Source organism: Bubalus kerabau, chromosome 1 (genome assembly GCF_029407905.1).
Source record: "Bubalus kerabau isolate K-KA32 ecotype Philippines breed swamp buffalo chromosome 1, PCC_UOA_SB_1v2, whole genome shotgun sequence".
NCBI classification, from domain to species: domain Eukaryota; kingdom Metazoa; phylum Chordata; class Mammalia; order Artiodactyla; family Bovidae; genus Bubalus; species Bubalus kerabau.
In genome coordinates, this window is record NC_073624.1 from 238823094 (window position 1) to 238848022 (window position 24929).

General features: G+C 33.8%; 1 protein-coding gene across 3 annotated transcripts in view; it reads right to left on the reverse strand.

The window, feature by feature from the left end:
- Positions 1-24929, reverse strand: part of CLINT1 (clathrin interactor 1) — a 57544-nt gene that overhangs the window by 16135 nt on the left and 16480 nt on the right. For 2 of the 3 annotated variants that reach the window (XM_055560686.1, XM_055560685.1), the window contains exons 2-7: positions 11263-11367; positions 10632-10728; positions 9060-9168; positions 7950-8114; positions 4840-5017; positions 1068-1314 (exon numbers count right to left, since the gene is read on the reverse strand). In XM_055560686.1, coding sequence (XP_055416661.1) covers positions 1068-1314; positions 4840-5017; positions 7950-8114; positions 9060-9168; positions 10632-10728; positions 11263-11367 — 901 coding nt within the window. Of the gene's footprint in view, positions 1-1067; positions 1315-4839; positions 5018-7949; positions 8115-9059; positions 9169-10631; positions 10729-11262; positions 11368-11690; positions 11738-24929 lie in introns of all 3 variants that reach the window. The other variant, XM_055560687.1, reaches the window with a different exon arrangement.

Consider the following 24929-nt stretch of genomic DNA (forward strand, 5'->3'; position numbering starts at 1 on the left):
ATGAAAAAAGTTTCAGTTTACTGTTTTAAAAGCATATACAGATTGAATGATTTTCCTCATGCAACCTTAAATGAATTCTCCATATGACAACCATCATGTATCTGGGTTTTAATTATGACTACCAAATCTTAGAGAGTCATCAGTAAACTAACTGTATCTACAGCAGGGGAAAGCTAACACACAAAGAAATAACAGCGCCATTTCCCCATTTTAACTGCAACTAAAGTTGAGTTATAATTTTGAATTTTGAGGTTTTCATCAAATCTATAAAGAGGACAACATGAGTGAAACACCAGAAAATATTTGGGAAAAGTTGACACAGTTCTTGCCACTAAGTAGGACTAGCTTTATTTTTAGAGTCACCTGCAATTCACAGAATACATTAGCAAAATATTTTCCATAGGCTACACTTGATGAGCAGGTACAAACTGTGAGAACACTAGTAGGGGTACAGTAACAAAACAACTCTTTAGCCTTTTGGGGTAAACCTCCCTCTTTGGCAGATTTCTGCCCAAAAGACTAGCTTGCAGTCAGGTATCTGGCAAGTGGATTTCATTTCTTTGCTGGAAAAAAAAATGATGATGGTACATGAAGTAATGCTGCCACTAATCAATACTGACCACAAGGCAAATTAACCTCCCATCACAGGCACCATCCCTGTATTAAACAAGACCATTTCCCCTATATATTAACTTGTCATATATACACATTGTCATTGCTTACAACTTCCAAACACTACCATATTTTCCTTAATGAATCTGGCACTTCATACAGTGGTAGTGTCTAGTACGAAATAAAGGCACTACATTCTGATTCACAACTTTTCCCAAATGAACCAAGAGTGTCATTACTATTTCCACAGAAAGTGCATAGATAATCATTCAGCAACTGGACAGGTTTCTTCCTCCAAAGAGATTTCTTATTATTAATGACTGAGTAATATATGCCAGATGATCTATAATTAATAAGATTACCTAGAAATGCCTGAGACTACTAATGCAATAAATCTAAAAGTAAATTTTTAAGACTAAAATTGTGTATAATGTGTAAACTTGTGCCATTCGCACCTTAAGTGAAGACTGAGGTGTATGAGTTGAAGCATTCTGATCTGGACTTGCTTTGTCCCCCGTGTAATGTGCTGCTGCGCCAAGATCAATGGTTTTGGAAGGATTTGCTGTGCGCTTGTGTCTTGTGGTGGTGGTCTCTGTGGCCTGTGTGATATGGATATGCTTTGTCGTCACAGTCTCCTCTTCATCTTTGAATTCACCTTTGGGAGATCTGCCTCTTCTTGCTTTCTTTTCCTCATCACTGTCACTAAAAGATATTAAAAATGAAGGAAAATAATAAGACAAGAGATTATTTTTAAATGGAGCCTTCAGTGATTTGAGGTAAAGAATTTCAAATGCAGTCACTCCAAAATTCTGTACTTTGACTTACTTGACAGTGATCAAGACAATGTTATCTAAGCTATCTGAATATGATATCTGTGCCCTGGGGAGGGGAAGTGGGAATCCATCAAATTCCCCAGGTAAGACTAAAACACTGCTACAAAAAAGCATTTACATAAATGTGTACAAATAAAAAGGCCTGAAATAATTCAGGTGCTTATTTATAATAGATTTAAAGTTTAATTAAAAAATAAATTAGCTGAATTATTATCATATCAGAATCAACTAATGAGACCCTGGGAGCTCAAACAACTGCAAGGTACATTTTTTTGAAATGGATTTTGTGCAACAACTACAGTTTCATTTATATAACATAATTCTGTCAGTGACTCCCATATACTAAGCAAATATATAATTATAATTTCAATGGATATCTTCTAAATATCATCCTATCTGAATTCAAATGATTAAACTCTCATCTGTAAATGCAGAAACAGGAGATAATGCACTTTACAACAACTGTGCTCTAATTTACTATATATAGAATCAGGAGATCAAACTTTTACAAAACTATGAAAACTGTTCTACAGAAAATTTAAATGTATTTTAAATGTTTTGAAATAATTCTTTTTTGGGCATATTAAAAAAAAAATTATTTTCCTTAACAGTGTGAAAGTAAAAACATAAAATAAAAATGCAGAATGAGTAAAAAATGCATATTTCATATGCCACAAATTAAAAATGTCAGCAATAATGTATTCTCCAGTAATGATGTATTGAGGGGTTTTTTCTGTTGCAAGTAAGACAGAGAGAGAAATTACCTGAAATATGTTCCATTACCTTTATTTCTTAATTTTAGAGTAGGTGGTTTAAATTATAAATATTCTGAAATAAAATACTTAAAATTCTCCTTAAAATTATGAGTATTATTACTGATGCAAATTAACTAAGACTAAAGCAATTTCTACTTAAATATAAATCAATTTGGAGCCTGTATAAATCAAGAATCAAGAAGAATGACTTCCCACACTGAGTAAAGGGGTTAAATGTATTTTTATCTACAAGCATTTTAAGGAATCTACTAGTTCTGATTAAGTATTCAAAAGCCCTTGTCACTACCTTCTTAGCAACAAATGACCTGAAGATTCCCATCATCAATCCTGTATCTAAAACTGAAATTTCTTACCTTTCTCATGTTCAATTTGATTCCAGAGCAAGATAACTTCTTTACAAGTTGAGAACAAAAACCTGACTAGCACACAATGAAATGGAAGCTTCATATATGATCAGTGTTCAAGAATTTCTAAATATAATGATGAATGAAAAGTCTGAAATTCTGATAACATGCCAAAGAGGTCCCATGCAACTTTGTCTAAAAATCCATTCTTCTCTCACAAATACTCCAAGAAATAAAGTCCCTAGCGTGCTCTTTAGTTACTAAAACAAACAACACACTGAATTTTCACTCTTTTAAATCTGAATACTCTATTTAAAAGATTTAGGAACTCTTACAGATCCTGATCCTGTCTTAGAGGCAAATGTAGGGGGAAAAAAAATCAAGGGAGAAACAGGAAGAAAAAAAAAAGAACAGGAAGACAAAAACAAAGAAAAATTGAGTGTGGAGGGCAAAGAGAAAGTTAATAGAACGAGAATGTACGTAGTTAGATCTCTAACCAGCCTACCTACCTGATTGCCATACTTCTTCAGGATATAACAAGAGAATATGTGGCCATTATGTTTTCTAAATCAAACCAAAAATGTAAACGCTAAGGCCACAAGAACACTAATGAGGGAAAAATACCAGAGTATTTGAAGTAGGCATCATTTTCCAAAGTTCAACTATTTATTATTACTATATGCATATACTTTAAGTATAAAAGAGCTAGAAATCTAGTTGTAAAATATATTCAAACTATTAAAAATAAATTCTGGTTCTTCAAAGACCATATTCCATAAATAGACAGGAATTCCATAGATGAACCTTAATAGTTTCAAAACTGTATTTTTATTTCTTTTCCACAACCCCTAATCTGAACTGTCAAAGAGTTTTTTTAATAAGAGAAAAAGAGATGGTACTTAAGTTAGATGAACTCACTTGAAGTTGTGGTTGCATCTCTGTATAACTATAGGCAAGTTCCACACAGATGATTGGGCCTCAGGTTTTACTTCCAAAAAATAAGGGTAAAATCCTTGCTCTAGACTATCTACTAGCAATACGGTGAGACACTAATGACAAAGATCTTATAAAACTTGCTTTGCAGATTAAATGCTATATATTTTACCCTCTTAACTGGCAGAAAGACTAATTAATACCTATACTGATAGGTAAGAACAAAAACTGAATGCTAAAAAGTTCCAAGTACTATTCTATGTGAAACTAAATACGAATACCCCATCATCAGAAAATAAAATCTATAAAAATACAGGTGATATGTGAAAATATTTTAGCTCAAAAATCAATCTGGATTTTTTTTCTGGTATACAGTGACACAGAATCTAAATGAAGTGTCACAGAAAGAATTAAAATTTCAACCCCCTTAACTTCTGTTTTAAACCTAATATACTAAACTTCATTATCCCTCAGCAATACCTTAGGTCCCTGGATCATCAGATGCTCAAGTACAAAATAAACCATCAAAGTTCTTACTGGAAAAAAAAAATCTAATTAAACAGCCTGAATAAAAACATATACGAAATGTGATCAAATTTAGAAATAAATGGACACAGACAAGGAAAATGTGCCAATACTAAGTGCAAACAATGTCTGATCTACCATCTTATAAACAGCTATACTGTATATATTATGTATGTATGTGTATACATACACCCACACACACACACTATATGCATAAAAAAGCATATACAGAAACTGGAACAATACAGAGAAAATTTGCACGCCCTGGGAACTGCCTGGTCATCCAGTGGTTAGGACTCGGCACTTTCACTGCCATGGCCTGGGTTCAGTCCCTGGTTGGGGAACTAGACTAGTATGTCCCTATGCAAGGACAACAGTTCACAGACTATTCCATATTTTCACACAAGCACTTTTAGGGGAGTGAAACTACTCTGTGTGGTTCTGTAATGGTGGACACTATGCATCTGTCAACTGTACAACACAGTGAACCCTAATGCAAACTGAAGAGTTTAGTTAACAATACTGGTTATCAATTGTTAATAAATGTACACATGAATGCAAGATGTCAGTAACAGAAGAAAGTGTGTGTGAACACACGCTTGTACTCAGAGAGGTGGGGTTATGTGGCAGCTCCCTGTACTTTAGGCACGATTTTTCTATAAAACTAAAAATGCTCTAAAAAATAAAATCCATTAAATAAACAAACAATAAAAGCTGAATTTCAGATAATGCCAACACTCAAACAAAAAAACCCAAGACCCAACTGCATAAATTTAGTACCCTTTCCGAGAGACCCAGGAGACAAAGTGTTAATACCTGCATCTTTCTGGAGAGTCTTCTCTATCTTTCCTCCGGAACTTGCTGATGGTGTCATCAATTGTGCTTCCAATTTTATCACTCAGTTCACCTAATTTATCACTGAATGGAAAAGCACTCTTGTTTTTATCCCACTCCTCATCCCATTTTGATTTGGGCTCAGGATCATATCTTTCACCTATATAAAGCATTAAAAAGAGAAGCGATTCTAAGGACATTAAATTCAAAAAGGGTCTATAGTCCTTATTTCTGAAGCTTTTCCTCATAATAAAATAGTTTTCAAAGGAAAACAGAAAGCTCCCACAGTGCTGAATCAACACAATTACAGCAAGGCACAGCATGGAGTGCCAGTCATTAAGTGGCAGGAATGCAGATTCAAAAGCTTTTGTTTATGAAAACTTATACAACCTTAATGCAAAGCACAGCATATCCAGAAGTTCTTAAGGGCTGTTGAAAGGAGTAGAAGAAAACACAAAAACCAAAACAGGATGTATAAGCAAAAGAGAAATGGAAATCTTTTTGGTTTTATGTGGTTTTGCGGGGTTTTTTGTTTGTTTAGGCCATGAGGCACATGGGATCTTAGTTCCCTGACCAGGGATGGAACCTGCACTCCTACAATGGAAGTGCAGAGTCTTAACCACTGGACTGCCTGGGAAGTCCTGAAATCTTTTTATTTTTACAGAAGTCGCTTACTGCATTATATTTCATTCTCATCTCTTAATGGTTTTTCAATTATTAGAAAAGTATCAGGACAGCAACAATCTCTTAAAAGACACAAACTATAGGAAACACTATTCTGAATGCTACATATCTCAATAGTGTAAAGACTCATAACTGTCATTCTTAACTATCAAACTAGAAAAATAAATGTCTTTCATCACCTGGGAAAGCACCTTTCAATTATTGTAAAGAGAAAATAATATTCTAACTACCAAAAACTATACAGACTAGAATGATGAAATATGCTCAAGTGGTTCAGAATAGTGATGATCTATTCAAACACCAAGTCCAAACATATGCTGGGACTGGCAAAACCTAGGGACTCTCTGTGTGAATTTGTGAATTGAGTCAGTAGATCATTGGCAGTGGAAAAAAGCTCCCAAATCTGTTCTAGTCCTTGTCCTTGAAGACCTAGAGAAGAGATAGGAATTGCAGGCACTAAGTGGAACCTTTTCCATTTCCATGTCCAAACTTAAGAGCCAAGAGTAAAATGTCAGAGAAATCACGTGAGGTTAAAAAGAAGAAAAGACTGAAAACTAAGCAGGGTGCAGAGAAAAAGGAAAGACCAATGAGAAACAGCAAAATAATCAAAAGGTGGATAATTGAGCTTTTATCTTAAAAGTTGGTTAACAAGTTCGGATGGCATACATGCCCACTGGAGATTGAACAAAACCATTTTGTTGAATTACTAAGTAAAACTACAGAGCAAAATTTTCTGTACGAGTTTGAGGATTTAAAAATATGTCTACTAAATAGAGAACATGACAAAAAGTTTTCTGAACAAAATTTAAGCCAGGATGGCATTGTAAAAGTGAGTAGCTTTCCAACAATGTATATGTACACTTCAGTAACAATGTGATGAACTAGGCGTTGAAAAAAACAAGTTTATAGGAAAAAATGAAAAAAGCACATGAAAACTAAACTGATTAGCATGGTAAACATCATACTAAGAAAGTGTCAAAGAGACTGCATATTGGCAAGACATTTTTTAATGTCAAAATGAAAACCATGTAAAATAGTTAAAGTTGACTACTTAAGTCTCTGAATAATACATATAGCATTAAAAACAACGTATAAAAGAAACCAATGCAGATACACAGGACACTGAATTCTATCTCTAATGCAAATGCTGTAATTAATTCACTCTGAACTATTTATTCACTTATTCAATTGTCTAAATGCATCTAATTATATATTGCACTGATTTTAAAAAGGACTACTAGCAAGTAGAATGAGCAGCAAATAGCTATTTCTGCTAAAAACCACATTGATCTGCTAAAGCTACCTTGAAAAATCTAAATAATATCTATTGAATACGTGGGTAAAAAATAAAAGACTTCTTACTTCCCTAAACAAGAACTCCAAAACATATTTATGTAATTTAAGAGTAACATTTTTGCCAATTCAAGGACTGACTAGTATGTGATATGAGACATAAAAGGAATCTTTCTGCCATTAGAAACATTAGCCTATTAACTGCAGTACTTTTTCTTTAATGCAAGAAAAGCAGAGGAGCAAAAGAGTGAAGATATTTTATAGATACAAAGTAAGAAATAGAAGATTTTTACATGTTTACAATGAAGAATCACGAGATCTCAGTGAAATTCAAATATAAAAAACAGCTATGGTTGTGGGTGGTTAGAGAGTTCCAATATGCAGCTGCTAAGTATACAAAGCACCGGCCAGTCCCTTACACAAAATGGCAAGGGACTGTCAGCATTCACAGAAGACAGAACGAGTCCAAAGGAACATACTGTGAAACAGAGTTCTTACTTTCTGTATCTGTTTCAAGCACCTACCTAGTGACCTATTTTAGGAAAACTATATTATACATTAAAAATAAACATGAGAGATTAATGTTCTAGCTGTCCTTAAATATATTAAGAACATATATCTGACAGGCCTAGATGAAAAACTGATGGTATCATTACCTTTTTCTACATCAAATTAACACAGTGCTTAATTAAGGGAGGGAATTAAGGATGGACTAACTTGCAGCTCTATTTTTAGCCAAAAATATAACTAAACTGGTTTCGAATTAGCAGGATGAATCTCCTGATCAAACTTTTTTAATTGCTCTAAATGGTTAAGTTAGAGGAATCCTTTTCTTCTTAGAATGGGAACTCGAAGAGGAAAGGACATATATCTATTTTATTCTTTGTATGTCAACTCAAAGTTTGGTCATTCAATAATGCTTAATGATTAAAATCATACTCTTGAACCACAAAAGTAAAAAAACAGATTCACAGGATCCAAAGCAAACAAAATGAGTATTACATATGTCTTAGTATCATATATATTCAAAATAGCATTTTTGTCTTCCGTGATTCTTAAAATATACCCAAGAAGCTAAACTGAAGTTCAGGTGCTAATCTGTCTTTGATACTCACTGTATCTGAATCCTCCAACACTGTCTGAGGAAACCCCAACATATTTGTCTTTGTTCTTCTTGGCTTTCTTTCGCTCTTCACGAAGCCTGTCATCATCCTGGGCAAATTCAACCAATTCTTTCACCTTCTGGCGAATATTTATACCTTGATCCTTGCCATGCTCATCTGTGAGGATGGTAAGGGAGAAACAAAACCTTAAGAATTCAGTTAATATGTATTAAACCTTTTAACACACACACAAAGACATGAAAATTTCAAAGTAAGAAACCACCTTCAATATTTTTAAATTAATAAAAAGAGGCAAACTGTGTTACTGAATTTTGTCATTTCCTCATCAAATCCTAAATCTTGAGATGCAATTCTGGCTTATAAGAGCTTGCAGAAATGAACTAAAAAGGACCACAGATAACGGTGCCATGCAAAATCAATTAAAGATCCACTAAAAAGGATTACTAACAATAATCATACAAAAATGGACTAATATCCAAAAATGTTATTTTCTCTTTCTATAGTATTTTAACAAAACAAAATCTACATTTTAATGACTGAAAAGCACCTAAGTGCCTTCCTCTCCCCAATACAAGTTTAAAAACACGAATTACCAGGATTTAGTATAGCTGAAAAACTGAAATTTTAAAGTGCTTTCAACTGGGGTACACTACAAAATGAAATGTGGTTCATTCTGTATCCTCTTTCACATTCAAAACACACTCTGGCCTTGCTGCCTTTGCACAGTAAATATTATTTGGTGGGAGGAAAAAAACCCCAGCTTCAAACAGATGTGTGTGTTTTGGAGCTCTAACCTTTTCTTCCCATATGATTAAAGCTATTCCTTTATGGACACCACAGGGGACCAGTCTCCAGTGCATATTTTAATATAAACCCGAACACTCATGTTGTGTTGGTTCTGTTGTTATTAGCCAGTCTTTTCTGCAAGTTCTTGTCTTCACTAATTAATACTCTAGGGCCCCACGTCTTGGATTCTGCACTCGTCACACAACCAGCAACAGTCACATTCTAATTAGAGCAGAGAAGCTTCTAAGCTGGTTCAGGTGACTGACAACTCCAACTACTGTTTTAATTTGCTTATAAGGTTTTTCTATTGCTCACCTACAAAGTGGTAATTTTCCAGGGATCGCAAATCATAAATGTGTTCTCTGGCACTTGTAACAACACGCTCTGATCCATTCCTTATGAGGTAAGCTAGGAGCAGCAATGACTGTAAAAATACAAAGCACCAAATGATTTAACGAAATAAATTCTGGTAGAGCTCTGGTAAATAGCTTAAAAAAAAAAAAAAAAAAATTAACAGCAAATAAATAATCTGTATGTGTGTGTGGGGGGGGAGGGCATTCTTTACCATACATTAGACTTTAAGTATGTTTAAAACCTCGTATTTTCAATTTAGAGTTCCTCTTACACCAAGCATAATAAATAATTATAAACTGTCCACTGGATACATGTGTCAAAAGATTAAAAAAATTAATCTTTTAGGAAAAAGATGTTAGGAAAAATCTGAATGTATGATATAAATGAACACTAAGCTTTTAGAAAGCTGATTCAGTTTTACTGTTAGAAACATTAAAGAAAATAATTATTTGGTAATTATATGATCTCAGAGCACTTTTCCCAGATAAAATTTAACTTGGGAGGTTTGTGATGTGGCTTTTGTTTAAAAAACTTACTGTCAACAAATATGAGAAAAAAACATTAAGAATTTCTTTTTGAGGTGATGAAAAATGTTCTGATTTAGACAGTAGTAGCAATGCACAACTTTGTGAATGCACTAAAAAATCACTGAATTATGAATTCTGAACTTTGTTTGGAATAAACCTCACATAAAGATGATTAGACCTATGAAAATCTAGTTAGGCTGGAGAACTGAGGGACAAAAAACCTTCATCTGAGCAGGAATTTATTCTTTAAAAAAGTAGTTTACTCTAGAATTATTAAAACAAAACCCCCTAATTATAAAAAATTAATTTATAGGAATTTAAACTATTTCATCATTACTACTGTACAAGCTAAAGAAATGACAGTAAATGTTTTCAGAAACAAACAACATCAAAAACATGAAACTAAATAAAGCCACTAATTTTTAACACTGAAAGCCAGAAATGTTATTTTTAAAGTTTCATATATGAACATTATAATGACATTTTGGAAAGCATAAAAAAACCTTCCAAGCAGCAAGAAAATATAGTGGAGGTGGAAGAACCGATTACTATCTTGTTTAGAATTCTACACTATATGATGAGATCAGAATTAAATGAAAGGAATCTAACAGAAGAGTACATATCTGTAAGTTTTAAAATGTTAGAATTTTAATGATTTAGAATTTATTATATTTAAAAATAACACATTTCTGGTGCACAATACTGTAATACTACTAGAAAATTTTTATGTAGAGATGACAAATGATATTAGAGGGTGGTTTTATCTTAAATGCTCCAACACTAAACATAGGTACTACTATAGATTCATTACTTTCGATATGCACAAATATATGAATAGCTGTTTATGGTGATTAAAAAATACAACTCAAATAGCAAATCAATTTTTTATCTGTTTTAGAATATTCTATTCTAGGATTCAATGTCTATCATAATCACTTATGTACGTACACTTTAAAATTTCATGTCTTCTACATGTCAAATAACAAATACAGACTAATACCCATACCTTATAAACTCTTCTCCAATTTTTTTTGTTGTCTTTTAACATTCGTGACCAAAGCATGTTCATAAGTTCTGGAAATTGTTCATACATAAAGGTAGCCCTGAAAAAAGAACAGTTTTCCTCAAGAGTTTGTAGTATGTTGATTTGACAGTAGATGGCAGGCTTGTTCTAAGTTACTGTATTTTCCTAAAGAGCTTTAAAAAATAAGTTTAATTTAAAAAAAATTTAGATATGGTACCTTAAAAATGTCTATTTTATATAGTATCTAGCACATAAATCACACTAATATCATATTTCATAAGCCCTTCATTCAGTGGCATAGTCAGCCAGTTGTTTGTCAGGAAGAAATTTTCCTAGTTTTAAGTCATTTTATATGCATTTGTCAAAATTTTACATAGTTAAGCTACAGAAAGTCTCTAAACTTCATTGAAAAAGAAAAATTTTGTTTACTTTATTGAGCTAATATTTAGGAGGAATGGATCCTCATAAAATTTCCTGCACTGATATCTGAACGATTATATGCAAAATTTATTGTATCTGGTAGTTGAACAGTTTAAAACTGAAAGCAAATTTCACGTTTCTGGGTAAAGATAGTTGCATTCTTTCTGCACCGCTGAGTCAAATTATCACTTACTTGGCAATCTCTCCCATGAGTTGCCCAGAAGGTCCCCAAGGATCGTCATTCGTTGCTTCTCGAACCTTAGACTCGATCTCTGAATAATTCATAACCACATTGGTGCTGAAGACAAAAAAAATGCATGCACATACACACAAAGATTAGCATCAAAACTGAGAAACACATGAAAACTTAATAATGACACTACTGGGTGTCCTAATGAGATACCTCTACAGGGTGGGAAAGAAAACATCTTTTGTGCAAAAGCTACCCTTAGGACACTATATAACACATTTAAGTTATCTTTAGGAAGATTTTACTATTCCATTAGCCTTCAAGAATATAAATGAGAGATTACATTAGAGCTGGCATAAGTCCAGTAAAAAATGGCTTTAGGTCAAATTAAAAAGGAAATTGAACATGCTAAAGTCTATTATAAAACTAACCTGTCAGTTTGCTGACCAGACCTGGTTTACATTCAGTCTTAGGTCCCCTGTTTACAGAAATTCTTTAAGTTAATAAGCAAAATTATATAGAAGCTGAATGTTATTTATACTGTATTTAAATTAAAACACAATAAAATATCAAACACTAAAGATGTCTAGAATCACGATGGATTTTAACTGTAATCCTTGCCTTTTTTCATTTACTGTACCACATACATTTTCTATGTCACTGTAACTCTTACTTTTAATGGCTACATAATATTCCATCAGAGGATTATATGACAATGTATTTAATTTTCACTTAAGACTTCATCAGTGGTCCAAAACATGGGTTCTAGGAGTCAGAGAGATCTGACTACAATTACTTTGTGATCTTTAGCAAAATTATTTTACTTCTCTTACTGTTTCCTTAAACGTAAAAATGGGAATAAGGAGGAATACTATTTACTACCTCAAAGAGTAACATATCAAATGGTATACCACGGTACAGTATCTAGCTAATATCCCCATTAGAATTTTAAAATATTAAGTAATATTTTTATAATAAGGAACTACCATTGAAAAAAGCACCTTACAATTAAGATATGAGATGGCAAAACATCTGGTTGTTAAAAAAGAATTTCTCATGCTTATATGGATTTAAGAATTCAAAGACATTCTGAGGAATAAATACTTTAAGAATGTGACATACTGTAGTAGTGCTCATTTGACATAGAGAGCTCCAATTATTACAGAAAAAATTATTGTATCAGATGCCTGTGAATTTGGTAATTCGTCCACTTAAAACTGAGTTTTAGCAATAGTCAAAAAGTGAGAAATTGCTAACTGTTATGGGCTTCCCTGATGGCTCAGATGGTAAAGAAGCTGCCTGTGATGCAGGAGACCCTAGTTCGAAGACTAGGTTGGGAAGATTCCCCGGAGAAGGGAATGGCTACCGACTCCAGTATTCCTGCCTTGGAGAAACGATTCCCATCACAGAGGGGCTTGGTAGGCTATAGTCCATGGGGTCACAAAGAATCAGACACAACTGAACAACTAAACATGATGTGACAATGACATTAGTTATATCTACCCCACTTTTGTTATATGGTTTTTCAGTTATCAAAAAAGTTCTGTTTTAAGTAATGAAGGTTTGTTAATAACTGGCACTCAAATCTCTCACATATAAACTTCAAATTTATTACAAATACTTCAATTAATAAACAGTATTAGTTCAAATCTTAAAGGAACCATTATGCATAAATGACTTGTCAAATCACAAAACTAATCTGGCTTCTAGGTTTACATTCAGAATTCAGTTCTATTAAAGTAGAAAAATGAAATTTATTACTTTCTTTCAAATCTTAGAGAAAGCCACACTGGTTTGATAACATGAATACAAATTATTTCCCTAGCACTAAAATAAATCCATGGCCTCTACTGCCTCTTTAAAATTTAAGACTATTAGTGAATGGACTTTTATAAAAACCCAGTGATCATTCTACTGGCAATTTTATGTATAAATATAGAGATAACTTTTTTCCTAATTTTTGCTAACAGTGGAACCAAAATAAAATCAAGGCAGCCAATGGCATATCTGCAATTTAAGATGCCACAAAATAACAGATTTCAAAATGCTTACTGGTTGAAGAATGCATGCGTTAGGCAGTTAATAGTGTCAAAATGCAGCATGGGAATGAACAATAGCAATTAGGATTATAATTCATCCAAGCATTTCATGACGAAGAAAGCACTTGAAACTGTTTGCACTGTTTAATTTGTTGAAGAACGAGATGAAAAGAGTTAATCTCTAGTCCATGTACATGAAATATTTTTACAAGAGCCTTCATAAATGCTGCAGCTTTCAGAACACTACTTTCCTTGTTCAAGTTACAAAAGCCCATGGGTCAAATGAGAAAGGTCCTGTTTCCCTAACCCTTCACAAGATTCTTAACTGAAGGCCTGTGTGTTTGAGCGCTGTGTGTTTAAGAGGAAGAGGTGGCAGAGAGCCAATATCTTAAGAATCTCCTATTTCCTTGGTTGAAAAACAATGGGAACTATGTAAAAGGACAACTTGCCAGTAGAACATACTCACAGTATAAAATGGCAACAATATGGAAAAATATGGCAACAACAGTAACAAAAAGTAACAAAGTTAGAAAACTCCATGAAAAGTATCAGGCTCTGTTTTGAAACCATTTTCCAATGAAAGCACTGCTTTCCAGAAACTGAAACCACTCAGGATAAGATCTAATGAAGAATTCCAAAAGAAGTATTTTAAAGCTACACTTAATTCAGGAACAAATGTAAACTAAAACAAAACAACAGTGTATAGTTTGGCCTTATTCCAGGTTACCTAAAAATAATTATTTCTAAAAAGGTAAAAATAGCATTTTGATCCTTCCCGTCCTATGTTTTCTATTGCCCCCAATCCACACCCTGCCCATAATTCTAGCGACCTTTTTAAGAAAGGAAAATAAGTCCCCGCTTTCCCTCATAAATGAAAAGCTAAAAAAAAAAATCATGTCCAGATGTGAAAGGAAAACACAGCTAGCTTAATTCCTAAAACTTATGACTGACATAAATGTTTTAAGAATGGGTAATTCAGACACTAGAGGGGGATCTCTCATCAGCTTTTTAAAACACAGAAAATTCAGACAAAGGTTGAGGATCCACTCTGCAAACAAAATTACAGGAAATTACCAGGGAATGACCAGAGTGAAGAACATTAAGAAGCTGCTCATGTGCTGAAGATTTTTACCTTAAAGCAATACAGAACTACTGCTTTTTATAAGGATAAAACCCACAATTGAAATCAAACCACGTACACACTTTCACATTTGCTCCTTATAACATCCCAGCAATAGGATACAAGACTGACTACCAGTCCCCAAGAGGAGTACTTAACTCTGAACAGTCCAGCACTACACCCAATCACTGGATTTTCAATGCGAACTTCTAAAAGTTACACCCTCAAGTCCTCTACATATGCTTCTATGGCTATATGAACACAGTCAATATTCATTCAATTACTCAATTTGTAAATAATTAGTGTTCATTTTGGCCCTCCTCTTTATTCCTCATTTTCTGCTTATTTCACTGGTCACTACTGATAAAATACCACATTATTTTACTTGGTAATAGTTTTGGTCCAGGGTTTAGAGGCAAAATTGGTTGAAAGTAAAAGCTAAAATGGAGTTTTGACCTACAGATGGTCAATGATTCTTCTAATGTCCTTAAAGAAGAATCAGTAAAATAACAGACAAGAAAAAACTTAGTCTTATGGTATTTTTTTCCTGCCAAAAATTCAAGAATATTCTTTGCTAAAACAAAACTACAAACCAAGAGAAAAGGTAAGTATAGGTATAATCCAGTCCTAAATGCTAACAAAGGATAATGAAAATTGAAATTGATTTAGTAAAAAGTCTTTTTCCTAGCCTGCTTAATTTTACATTAAAAAAAAAATAAAATAAGATGGGTCCATATTTTTAATAGTTTCTACTGTTTGTTTCAAAGTTATTATAAAGACTATTCATTCTGAATTCAGGAGAAAATATTTAACAGTATTTTCTATTAGACGGTTTTCAATTTGTGTTTTTTCATATAAACATCCACACTTACATACACAAGAGAGTCAGAAAAACAGAGGTAGAGACGAGACAAACACAGCATTCAAAGTAATGGTTTTAAATAATGTTTTTTTTTTTCCTTCAAACTATTTTCTTTTTCCTGTATTTTCCAAAATTTCCCCCATGAATATTATATTGTAACAAAGAGGAAAGTATTAAAATGCCATTAAGAATACAAATGAGTACTATATCATCATTAGCAACATTTTAACTATTAATAGGCAAATAAGCATCATGGTATATCAAATGAGTATTATTTGTACTTCCAATGTCCGACTGAGCGACTGAACTGAACTGAACTCAACTGAATGTCTTATTATCATCAGACTAATAATTGCAGCAAACTAATAACTACACATATGTATGTACACATACTAAAATATGTATACCAAATGCTACCTGTGTAAAACCACAGGGATCAACTTAGGTACCTAATATTGAAATTAACTTGCTTAAAAAAACAACTGTATTAGAGAAGAATGATTCTAGACATTAAAATCTATATTTAAAAGTGACCTCTCAATCTTAATGCCACAGATTTCAGAATATACTTTTATGATATAGGTAAAATTATAATGCTCCCTCTAAAATACTAATCTTTTAAAAACTTACTAAAAACAATAACATACTCTTAAAATAAACACTGAAAAAAGATAGTTTTCTCAGGTAACAAGTTACTTAAGCCAGGAAAATCTGTTCTTTTTTAAAAATGTTTCTAACCAAAATAGCAGGGAAATAATTTTAAGAATACCTGCTCTAAAAGCTAGATAATGGACCATGTGACATTCATTTTTCATCAGGGGATGATGGTCTTCACCACATTATCCTTACTTGCAAGCTGAACAATTACAGGTTCAATACTCATATTTTAAAGCCAAGTTAGATGTTACTACAGTCCCTGTGAATGGTATCAAATTTATGGTCAATAACCAAGAAGTCTAGTACTCCTAAATTTGACAAATACATAACTCTCATTTTTATCAAAAAATCTTAATGTATAGAAATAGGGAGGGGAGGTGGGAAAATTGGTTCATCTACTTGGTTGGGTATTTGCTACCCATTTAAAAAAAAAAAAAAAAAGCCCTTTCTGGATCTGAAAAGGAAACACAAAGCAATGAATAATGTCCTAACACAAGTAATGATTCAGTACAAGAATTAATGCTGCTAAAGCCGATATTTTCATGTTTGATTACATAGCATCTTAGTTATAAAATAGCTATAATGCTAAAACAAAGAAAAAAAACTACAGTACTCCCTCCATAAGAAAACTAGTAAGTTAACTACTGAAAACTACAGAAGTAACAAAATAACAAAGCCAATGCTTGCCACTTTCTCTTCAGCGCTGCCATTACTAGCAAAAGTCCCTCTACCAAAAAATAATTCAAAAATTTGAGAAAGGAGGAAGGGAAAAATATTTAATAGCATCTCCTTAGTAGAGAAGTTTAAATCAACTTACACTCAGGATGAAAAGACTAGTAAACAGCAATAGATGTTAGGGTTTTGAATTTTAATTAAATGTAGCCCATTTCCTATTATGCCATAATGCTGCAGAATCAGAGAATTAATAATATCACCTAAGCTAAAAGTCTACTAGTTAATATAGTTAATATGTAAGATGACATCACAAGTTATGCTACAAAAAGAACTGAATGCTGAATTAATATTTTAAAAAATATATTCTTGGTCATGGAAATTACATTTCCTTTGGTTTTACTAAAATTAAATACAAACTAACCAGTTAAAAAGGAGGAAACCAATGTACCCCTCTCTTAAACATACATATTCTTAAAAGCAATGTAAAGAAAACATCAGTTTAAATAGGAAACAACTGAGACTGAAAACATCTAAAATCTGAGGCTCTCTTAACCATGCTCCTGCAGTAACAAGATTTCAGAAAAGACTAACCAAGCTACTTAAAAAAAATGACCTTATATCAATCCACTTCCACTTATAAATATGTACTGACAATATGCTCATGTGCATATTATTTATGATCACTTATTTACACAGAGGACTATGCTGATTATGTACCTTCTGTTTTCCTTTTCACTTTTCAGAAGAACATTAAAATGCTAAAATATTTAACCTGCTACTTTTAAAAATAATCAACAAGAATAATAGGCACTGAAATATTATATCTCATTCTTTAGCTCTCAAAGTCAAGAAACATTAAAACCAAATAAATATTACATAGCAATTTATCAGGTTTTATTGAGGGAGGAAGGGAGTCCCATAATCATTTTTAAAGCTTCTAACTTTTAAAATAATTCTGGATACTTAAAGATCAAGTTATGAAGATCATACTATAGCCAGATACTGAATACATTTGAAAAATATGGCACAGGCAGAAAAACTAAGTTTAAAACTCAAGCAGCCTGCCTATATGACATTAAAACCACGGAAAATGTATTAATGCTCAAAAACACCATATTAATTATTCTCTCTCCACATAGTAGTAGGTAATAGAAAAGTTGTTGGTAGCCGCTCAGTTGTGTTGTGAGCCCATGGACTGCAGCATGCCAGGCTTCCTTGTCCTTCACTATCTCCCACAGCTTGCTCAAACTCATGTCCATCAAGTCAGTGATGCCATCCAACCATCTCATCCTCTGTCTTCTCCTTCTCCTCCCACCTTCAATCTTTCTCAGAATCAGGGTCTTTTCCAATGAGTCAGTTCTTCGCATCAGGTGGCCAAAGTATTGGAGTTTCACCTTCAACATCAGTCGCTCCAATGAACATTCAGGATTGATTTCCTGTAGGACTTACTGGTTTGATCTTGCAGTCCAAGGGACTCTCAAGACCACAGTTCAAAAGCATCAATTCTTTGGTGCTCAGCCTTCTTTATGGCCCAACTCTTACATCCATACATGATTACTGGAAAAACCATAGCTTTGACTAGACGGACCTTTGTTGGCAAAGCAGTATCTCTGGCTTTTTAAAATGCTGTCTAGGTTTTTCATAGCTGTTTTTCCAAGGAGCAAGCATCTTTTAATTTCATGGCTGCAGTCACCATCTGCAGTGATTTTGGAGCCCGAGAAAATAAAGTTTCCATCGTTTCCCCATCTAACTGCCATGAAGTGATGGGGCCGGATGCCATCATCTTCGTTTTTTGAATACTGAGTTTTAACAGAAAAGTACCCCTGATATACTTTTAAAAATTCTAATTGTTTTAAGTTGTAAGAAAATTAAGGACTATATACTCTTTTTTAATCAAAAGCTATTATCACATCAATCCTACCACCAAATTCTTTGATGCATTCTGAGTGATGCTGGCCTTCAATTTCAATAACAGTTCAGACCAGTACTATTATGGGGTTGGAAAACTGAAGTATAGAATTTTAATCACCTGTGGTGTTTTCCTATTACTGAACACTGTTGATAGATACAGCTCAATATTCTTACAATCTTAACTCAAAATTTTACACTGCATTTGTACTACGTACAGATAAAGTGGAAGGATAAATTCTACAAAACTATTTTCTATAGAAGTATTTTTCATTGCAGTGGCATGGTGGGGAGAGGGGGGAGGGCAGGGAGTAGAATGAACAGAGAACAAATGAAGCATTACTTTGAAGGTAGAAGAAGCTATAAGAATAAACCCCTAACATTGTTGAAAGATAAACTGAAGACCTTTGTGTATAAAAATGCAGACTCTTGACAATCTCCCAAATTCAATCAAGAATTAAAGTATCCTCTGCATATTATACTTCCTCAATACAAGATAACCAATATTTAAATTAACCAAATTATATTTCTTAGGTAAGCAACTTTTGCATGGCAGAACATGTTCCATAAATTTCTTCTACTGATTCCATATAGATTTGATTGTGTCGTCAATCCAAGGTACCACCAGACCCAATGCGTTCCTCTTTAAATATGTATAAAACTTCTATTTTCTGTCTGTGAATTTTATAAGGCTCTGCCACATTCAATACCAATACTAAACACAGGCTTTCTGTGAATCGTTTTTCACAAAAAAGCTAAGGTGTTACCACAGCCCGAGAGTTGGAACACAACAAAGCTGAGCTGCAAGATGGATACCAGTGACTGACTTAGCTTAGCTAAGTGACTAGTTTCCACACATGCAAGTCAGATTTGGATCATAACAAAATTAAACATTATTTCCTGTTAACAAATCCGCTTTAAGAAGAGTTTAAAAACTCAAAACTCTGAACAGAAAAATCAAGACTCTACTGTACTTTAGAAAGAATGGTTACAACAGTAGGAAATGTAATGCAAAAAAAATTAATCTAAGAACTTTTATCAGTAACTGACACTAACCAATTTATAACGTACTTTCTCTTTTAATCTCTAAAAACACCCATTACAGATTTTCAGTATTCCAAATGATATCTTTATCTAAAGATTACAAGCTCAAAACCAGCACTCCAAAGCCACACAATTTCACAATGAGTGTTAAAAAAATAACTTAGTTCCTTGCTTTAGTAAATTTATCGAACATTCCATGAAAATTTCCAGTATTCATTATCAGTTTGCATAAGCCAAAACGAACCAGACCCACATCTAATATTTCTGAGATTTCTGATTTTTTCATCATTTAAGTGTAAAATGGTCCTAACATGTAACCAGTAGAAATAATAAATCTTATGAATTTCCTCCCCCCGCAAAAGAAAAACACAGAAAAATCATTATTCTATGGTTTATGCAGAATTCAAGGTCAGGAAAGGGCAAAGTCGTTAAAGAAACCAACATTCCAAATTTAGTTTCAAATAGCAAACTCTGTACCAGACTAGAATGTGTAAATAAATTGATCACTGAAAAGATAAAAACTTAACAGAAGCAGTAACTAAAATACCTCATTTTATACGAAAGATCATTAAATATTTATGGTCTTTTGGGAAACACATTAGAAACCACATATAATTTTATTTCAATGCCTCAAAAAAATATAGGAATTGATCCAAAAAAAAAAAAAAACCACAAAACCTTTAATTGGGATGGTAGTTGGATTTCTGCCCCTCAGAGTCTGTCATTTAATTTTTTTTTCCAAAATGTACCACCCCTTGATCACTACTAGTGTGACAAACTGGCAACTTTTCAAGGAAGTAGTTTAGTAATTTATGTAACAGATGTGCAAAGGAAAACTATATGGATCAGATAAGTCAAGAAAAACATCCTGATGTCCACAACTAAATTATGACCTGTAGGAGGAAGAAACTATAAAACTATTTCCCTTCCTGTACAACTTCAGAGGTTAGCAATACCAAATTAAATAATCCATTTGATGGCAGCCCATATTCAGACATTAAAACAGGCTTGGGCTTTGACTCTGATTCTAGGAACTGGTCCAAAACACAAGGCCACACTAGAGGAAAACACTGTACAACCACTAATTTTCACAATCTGCTTCATCTCTTATGGCTATTTTGTAGAAAATATGTATAGTAATTGACCAATAATTTATTAGAAATGAATAGGGCCCATATCTTATCTCTGATCCCTGGACAAATCAACCACTTATGTGTCTCAGCTACCTAATCTGAAAGGTAGTTCCTATGTATTACTGAGATTAAATTGAATGGCATGTAAAGCATTTACCACACATGGTTATTTTTCTGCCAGAATTTATCATTTTTAATTTGAAGATATTCTTTATATGGCCCCTTAGAATATACTGGCATTAATACTTATTACTTACCTATGCTATTCATTGTTGTGGAACTTTATAGTCAAGGTAACTGGCAGCCTATCTGACCCACAGTATGCATGCTGAAATGAAGAGTTCAAAGATATAACTACACTTCAAGGCAGGATGACTATTATTTAAAAATGGCCAAAGATCTGGAAATGAGTTTCTCTAAGGGACAGGACAAGTATCAATACAAGCCATTTTACAAACAGAGTTTGTATTTTGAAGTTCACTCTCTTTAATCTCAGTACCACCAACCATGTTCTAGGGTTTTAGTTTACATTAAGCAGCAATTTGTCCTATAGTGGTAATCTGATATCATCTGATAATGTCTTTAACATTTTTTTGGATTTACTAAACTAACTCATCTGTATCAGCTACTAGAGTCAGACATTCCAAAAGCAAATTATGGGAAAAACAAAAAGATGTTTAAGCTATTATAAAAAGAAACTTTCTCAGCATGAAGTTTATATCTACAATTTAGATACTGTAAGTTGTAGAATTTTAAGCTTTCAAAATGCCAAAAACAAGGTCCATGTAACTGATTCCATGAAGTGCCTACCTGAACAAAGGATGTTAGAAAAGCCACAGCAACCAGTTTCTCCATTCGGTTTCCTGTGTAACAGCACAAATTATTATCCTAGGAAGTGTCTGGATATTCACAGGTCTTATATGGAAGCCCTTCTCTCTAGCACAAGTGCTGCTAACATGAACTGGACAGCAGATGACAGGATTAGAGAAAAGCTTTCCCAATGTAGGCTAGTCCCATGATGCTACAAGTTATTATTTCCAGAGAGGCACTCTGGCAGCAATAAGATTTGAGGAGGGTGGCAAAATGGAAGACTTTTATTGTGTGTGGTTCAGGAAAGCAGAATGAGAAGCTGCTCTCAAAATGCTGCAGCAGTGTGCTTGGAAAAACAGCAACAGAACAGGCAGAGGCAGCCACCAGTAGGAAATTCTTCCCTTCATAGCCGTAAGAAAGCAGCTCTAACAATACAAAATTGTATGAACACTAACTACTACCAACTAGATAAAAACACGTGTGCATGTGGACAAAGCCTAAAGTTAAAAAGCCCATAAAAAGTGTTGGGGTGGAGGCACACATTTAAAATTTCATTTATACAATGAAAAAAAAAAAAACACTAATTTGGGGGGGAAGAAAAATAGTACTTGTATATACAACTTCTTTACACTTGCTAGGGAAGTGCCCGCTGGCTGAGCTGATCTAATTCTGCCGAGGATTGGCTTCCACTCCCCTGGCTCAGCAGCCTGTATGCTGTGCACAGATAAAAGCTTTCTGAAAAGACAGCTACGGATAGAAGGCCAGAAGATAGAAGTATCAAGTTACTCTCGGGCTCTTGGCTCCAAAGGACACTGCTGCCTCGAAAGGAGCCTGTTCCCAAGGAATGAATGCAAGCCCCAACCCAAAACCATTTTCTATTTCCAGATGACCGTTTTTTTCTTTTAACACATATCTCTGTAACTGTTAAGATTTTCGGTTTTTATTTTCTTCTGAAACACCACTCTAGTGTTTTGCGAAAAATACTCTGGGAGACATTAATAGGTGTTATGTGAGAAATGTGTTCCATGGTGAGGTTTAGGAAATGTTACATAAAACAAAGGCAACTTTATTACTGCAACACTTCTTGGAGACTTTACTATTCTCATGTGCATTATGAGTCTCCAAGAGGGGACTATATTAAATATTTCTAAACCTTTGGGGATAACATACCTTTTCCCTGGAGCATTTCCCAAGTGTCCCAAGAAACCCATTTCAATGTATTTTTAAAAAATGGCCCTTTTCCCCCAAAATTCTAAAAATATTGTCAGCTGATACCTTTTATTTTACCATTGTTTTTACTTTCTATTATTTATCTTTAATCTCATGAATAGCTTTTCCTTTAACCTTTTATGTTTTTAAACTGTTGGTTGGCTTTCAGCCTTTTACCTTGCTTTACTTCTTACCTAGTTTTATCATACTTAAAAAACAAACAAAAAACCTTGATTGATCTTTATTGTTAATTTTAGTTTTTTCTTTTTTTAATATGGCCACATCACGCAGCTTGAGGGATCTTAGTTCTCCAACCAGGGATCAAACCGTGGCCCCGGCAGAGAAAACCCTAAGTGCTAACACTAGATTGCCAGGGAATTCTCTTGATATTATTTTAAGTCTCATCTGTTTTACTCTTTTTTAACCCTTTCTGCATTGGGTTTTTTAAATGTTTAAAACTTTATTCCAACCACTCCAAAGTTTTCACTTTATTTTAGCTTCAATTTTTAATTTCTTAATCTTCATTTAATAACCATGTTAAATATCTTATTTAAATATCTTTATTAGTTAAATAAAGTTAAATATCTTTATTTCCTGCATATTTTACTGATTTTATGACATTTTATAACGCACAGCTAACAAAAAGAAACACAGCAAAGAGCTCAGGAAGAGATAGATGACGTCTCCCCACGGGCCTTACTCTCACACTAGTAGCTGCTTTTCTAGGCTCCCTCATGCAGACCTAACATTTTTCACAAGGATCAATACCCATATGAGATACCCCAATAGTCCCAAAGTGGAAAAAATGACTATTCTTACAAATTAGAGCTGCTTTTTAACAAGAAAATGTCTCTATGTATTTTAAGAGGTAGCAACACGGAGGCAGCTTCACCATTTTTCACCCTGATACATGATCTCAGAGCACATGATAAAAGCTGGGCAGGTTGGGTACAGTTGTTGGGATGTTTGGAGTTATCTTTGGGAGTCTCTTCCCACAGTGCCTACTTCCTATTAATTTCCAAAACCTGTTCATTCTGCATTAAAAATATAGGTACTCAACTCCAGCCTAGGCTCCCACAAAAGCATTTAACAATCTCTCCAATTCAGGTGTATTATCCTTTCATTCATCCTCCAAAGCAAAACAGATTCATCTTCCTAGTGTTTAGTGTTGGTCATGTTAGCTTACCACAAACTCATTAAATCCATCTTCCCCGAAACATCTTCCTCCTCCTGTGCAATGGACAGTACCATCCAGGGTTACAGTTTGAACATCACTATTGATTACTTCTCTCCCCTCTTCTAGCCAGCATCCAATCCATTCCCAGGCCTTTTCAACTCTGTTTTCTAAGTATCTCTCAAATATGTCCATCTGCTTCTCCCACATGCACCTCCACTACCTTAGTCCACTACCACCATTTCTCACAGGGATTACTGCCAACAACCATGTAACTAGTCTGCTTCCCATCTATCTCCCAACAGGTTAGAGCCAAAGTGAACTCCTGCCGAAATAAAAATCCTATTTATCTGACCTCCCATTTTAAATCCAGCAAAGATTTCCTTATTACCTTCAAGATGAAGTCCTCAATCCTTCATATGAGATACCAATTTATTTTTTCAGTCCCACCACTGCCATTCTCTCCAGGTCTTTGCACATACTTTCTTTTGGTTTTTAAATCCTCTGCCCATCTATCCCATCCCCCCACCTAATTCCCACCTTATCAGATTTTAGCTTAAATGTTACTTCTTCCAAGAAATCTTCTTTCAACTTTGGGGAACTGCCTATATGCTCTACATAGCAAAGAATAGTATGCGCTTTCTATTACCTTGAACTAAAACTAAAACTGGGCCACTATATAATGGGCATGTTTGTTTCCTTGCTTGTCTCACCTTCTAGACTGAAAACAACCAGAGGACACAGATTTTGTCTTTCTCACTTAAGAACCTCAGTACCTGGAACAGGTTTGGTGACAGCAGATGTTTAGTAAATATTTATTGAATAACTGAACAAAAGGATTATAATTCTTAAATATTTTCTTTCCTCTGACTAAAAAAGTACTAATTGACTTTTGATAGTAGTCCTCAACCAATCTCTCCAGCCTTTTCTCCCACTACTTCTGTTTGTTTCATTTACTTTATGAGATAATCATATTGTATTACTAGTTGAAATTTAAGCATGCTTCCCTGGTGGCTCAATGATAAAGAAGCCACCTTCA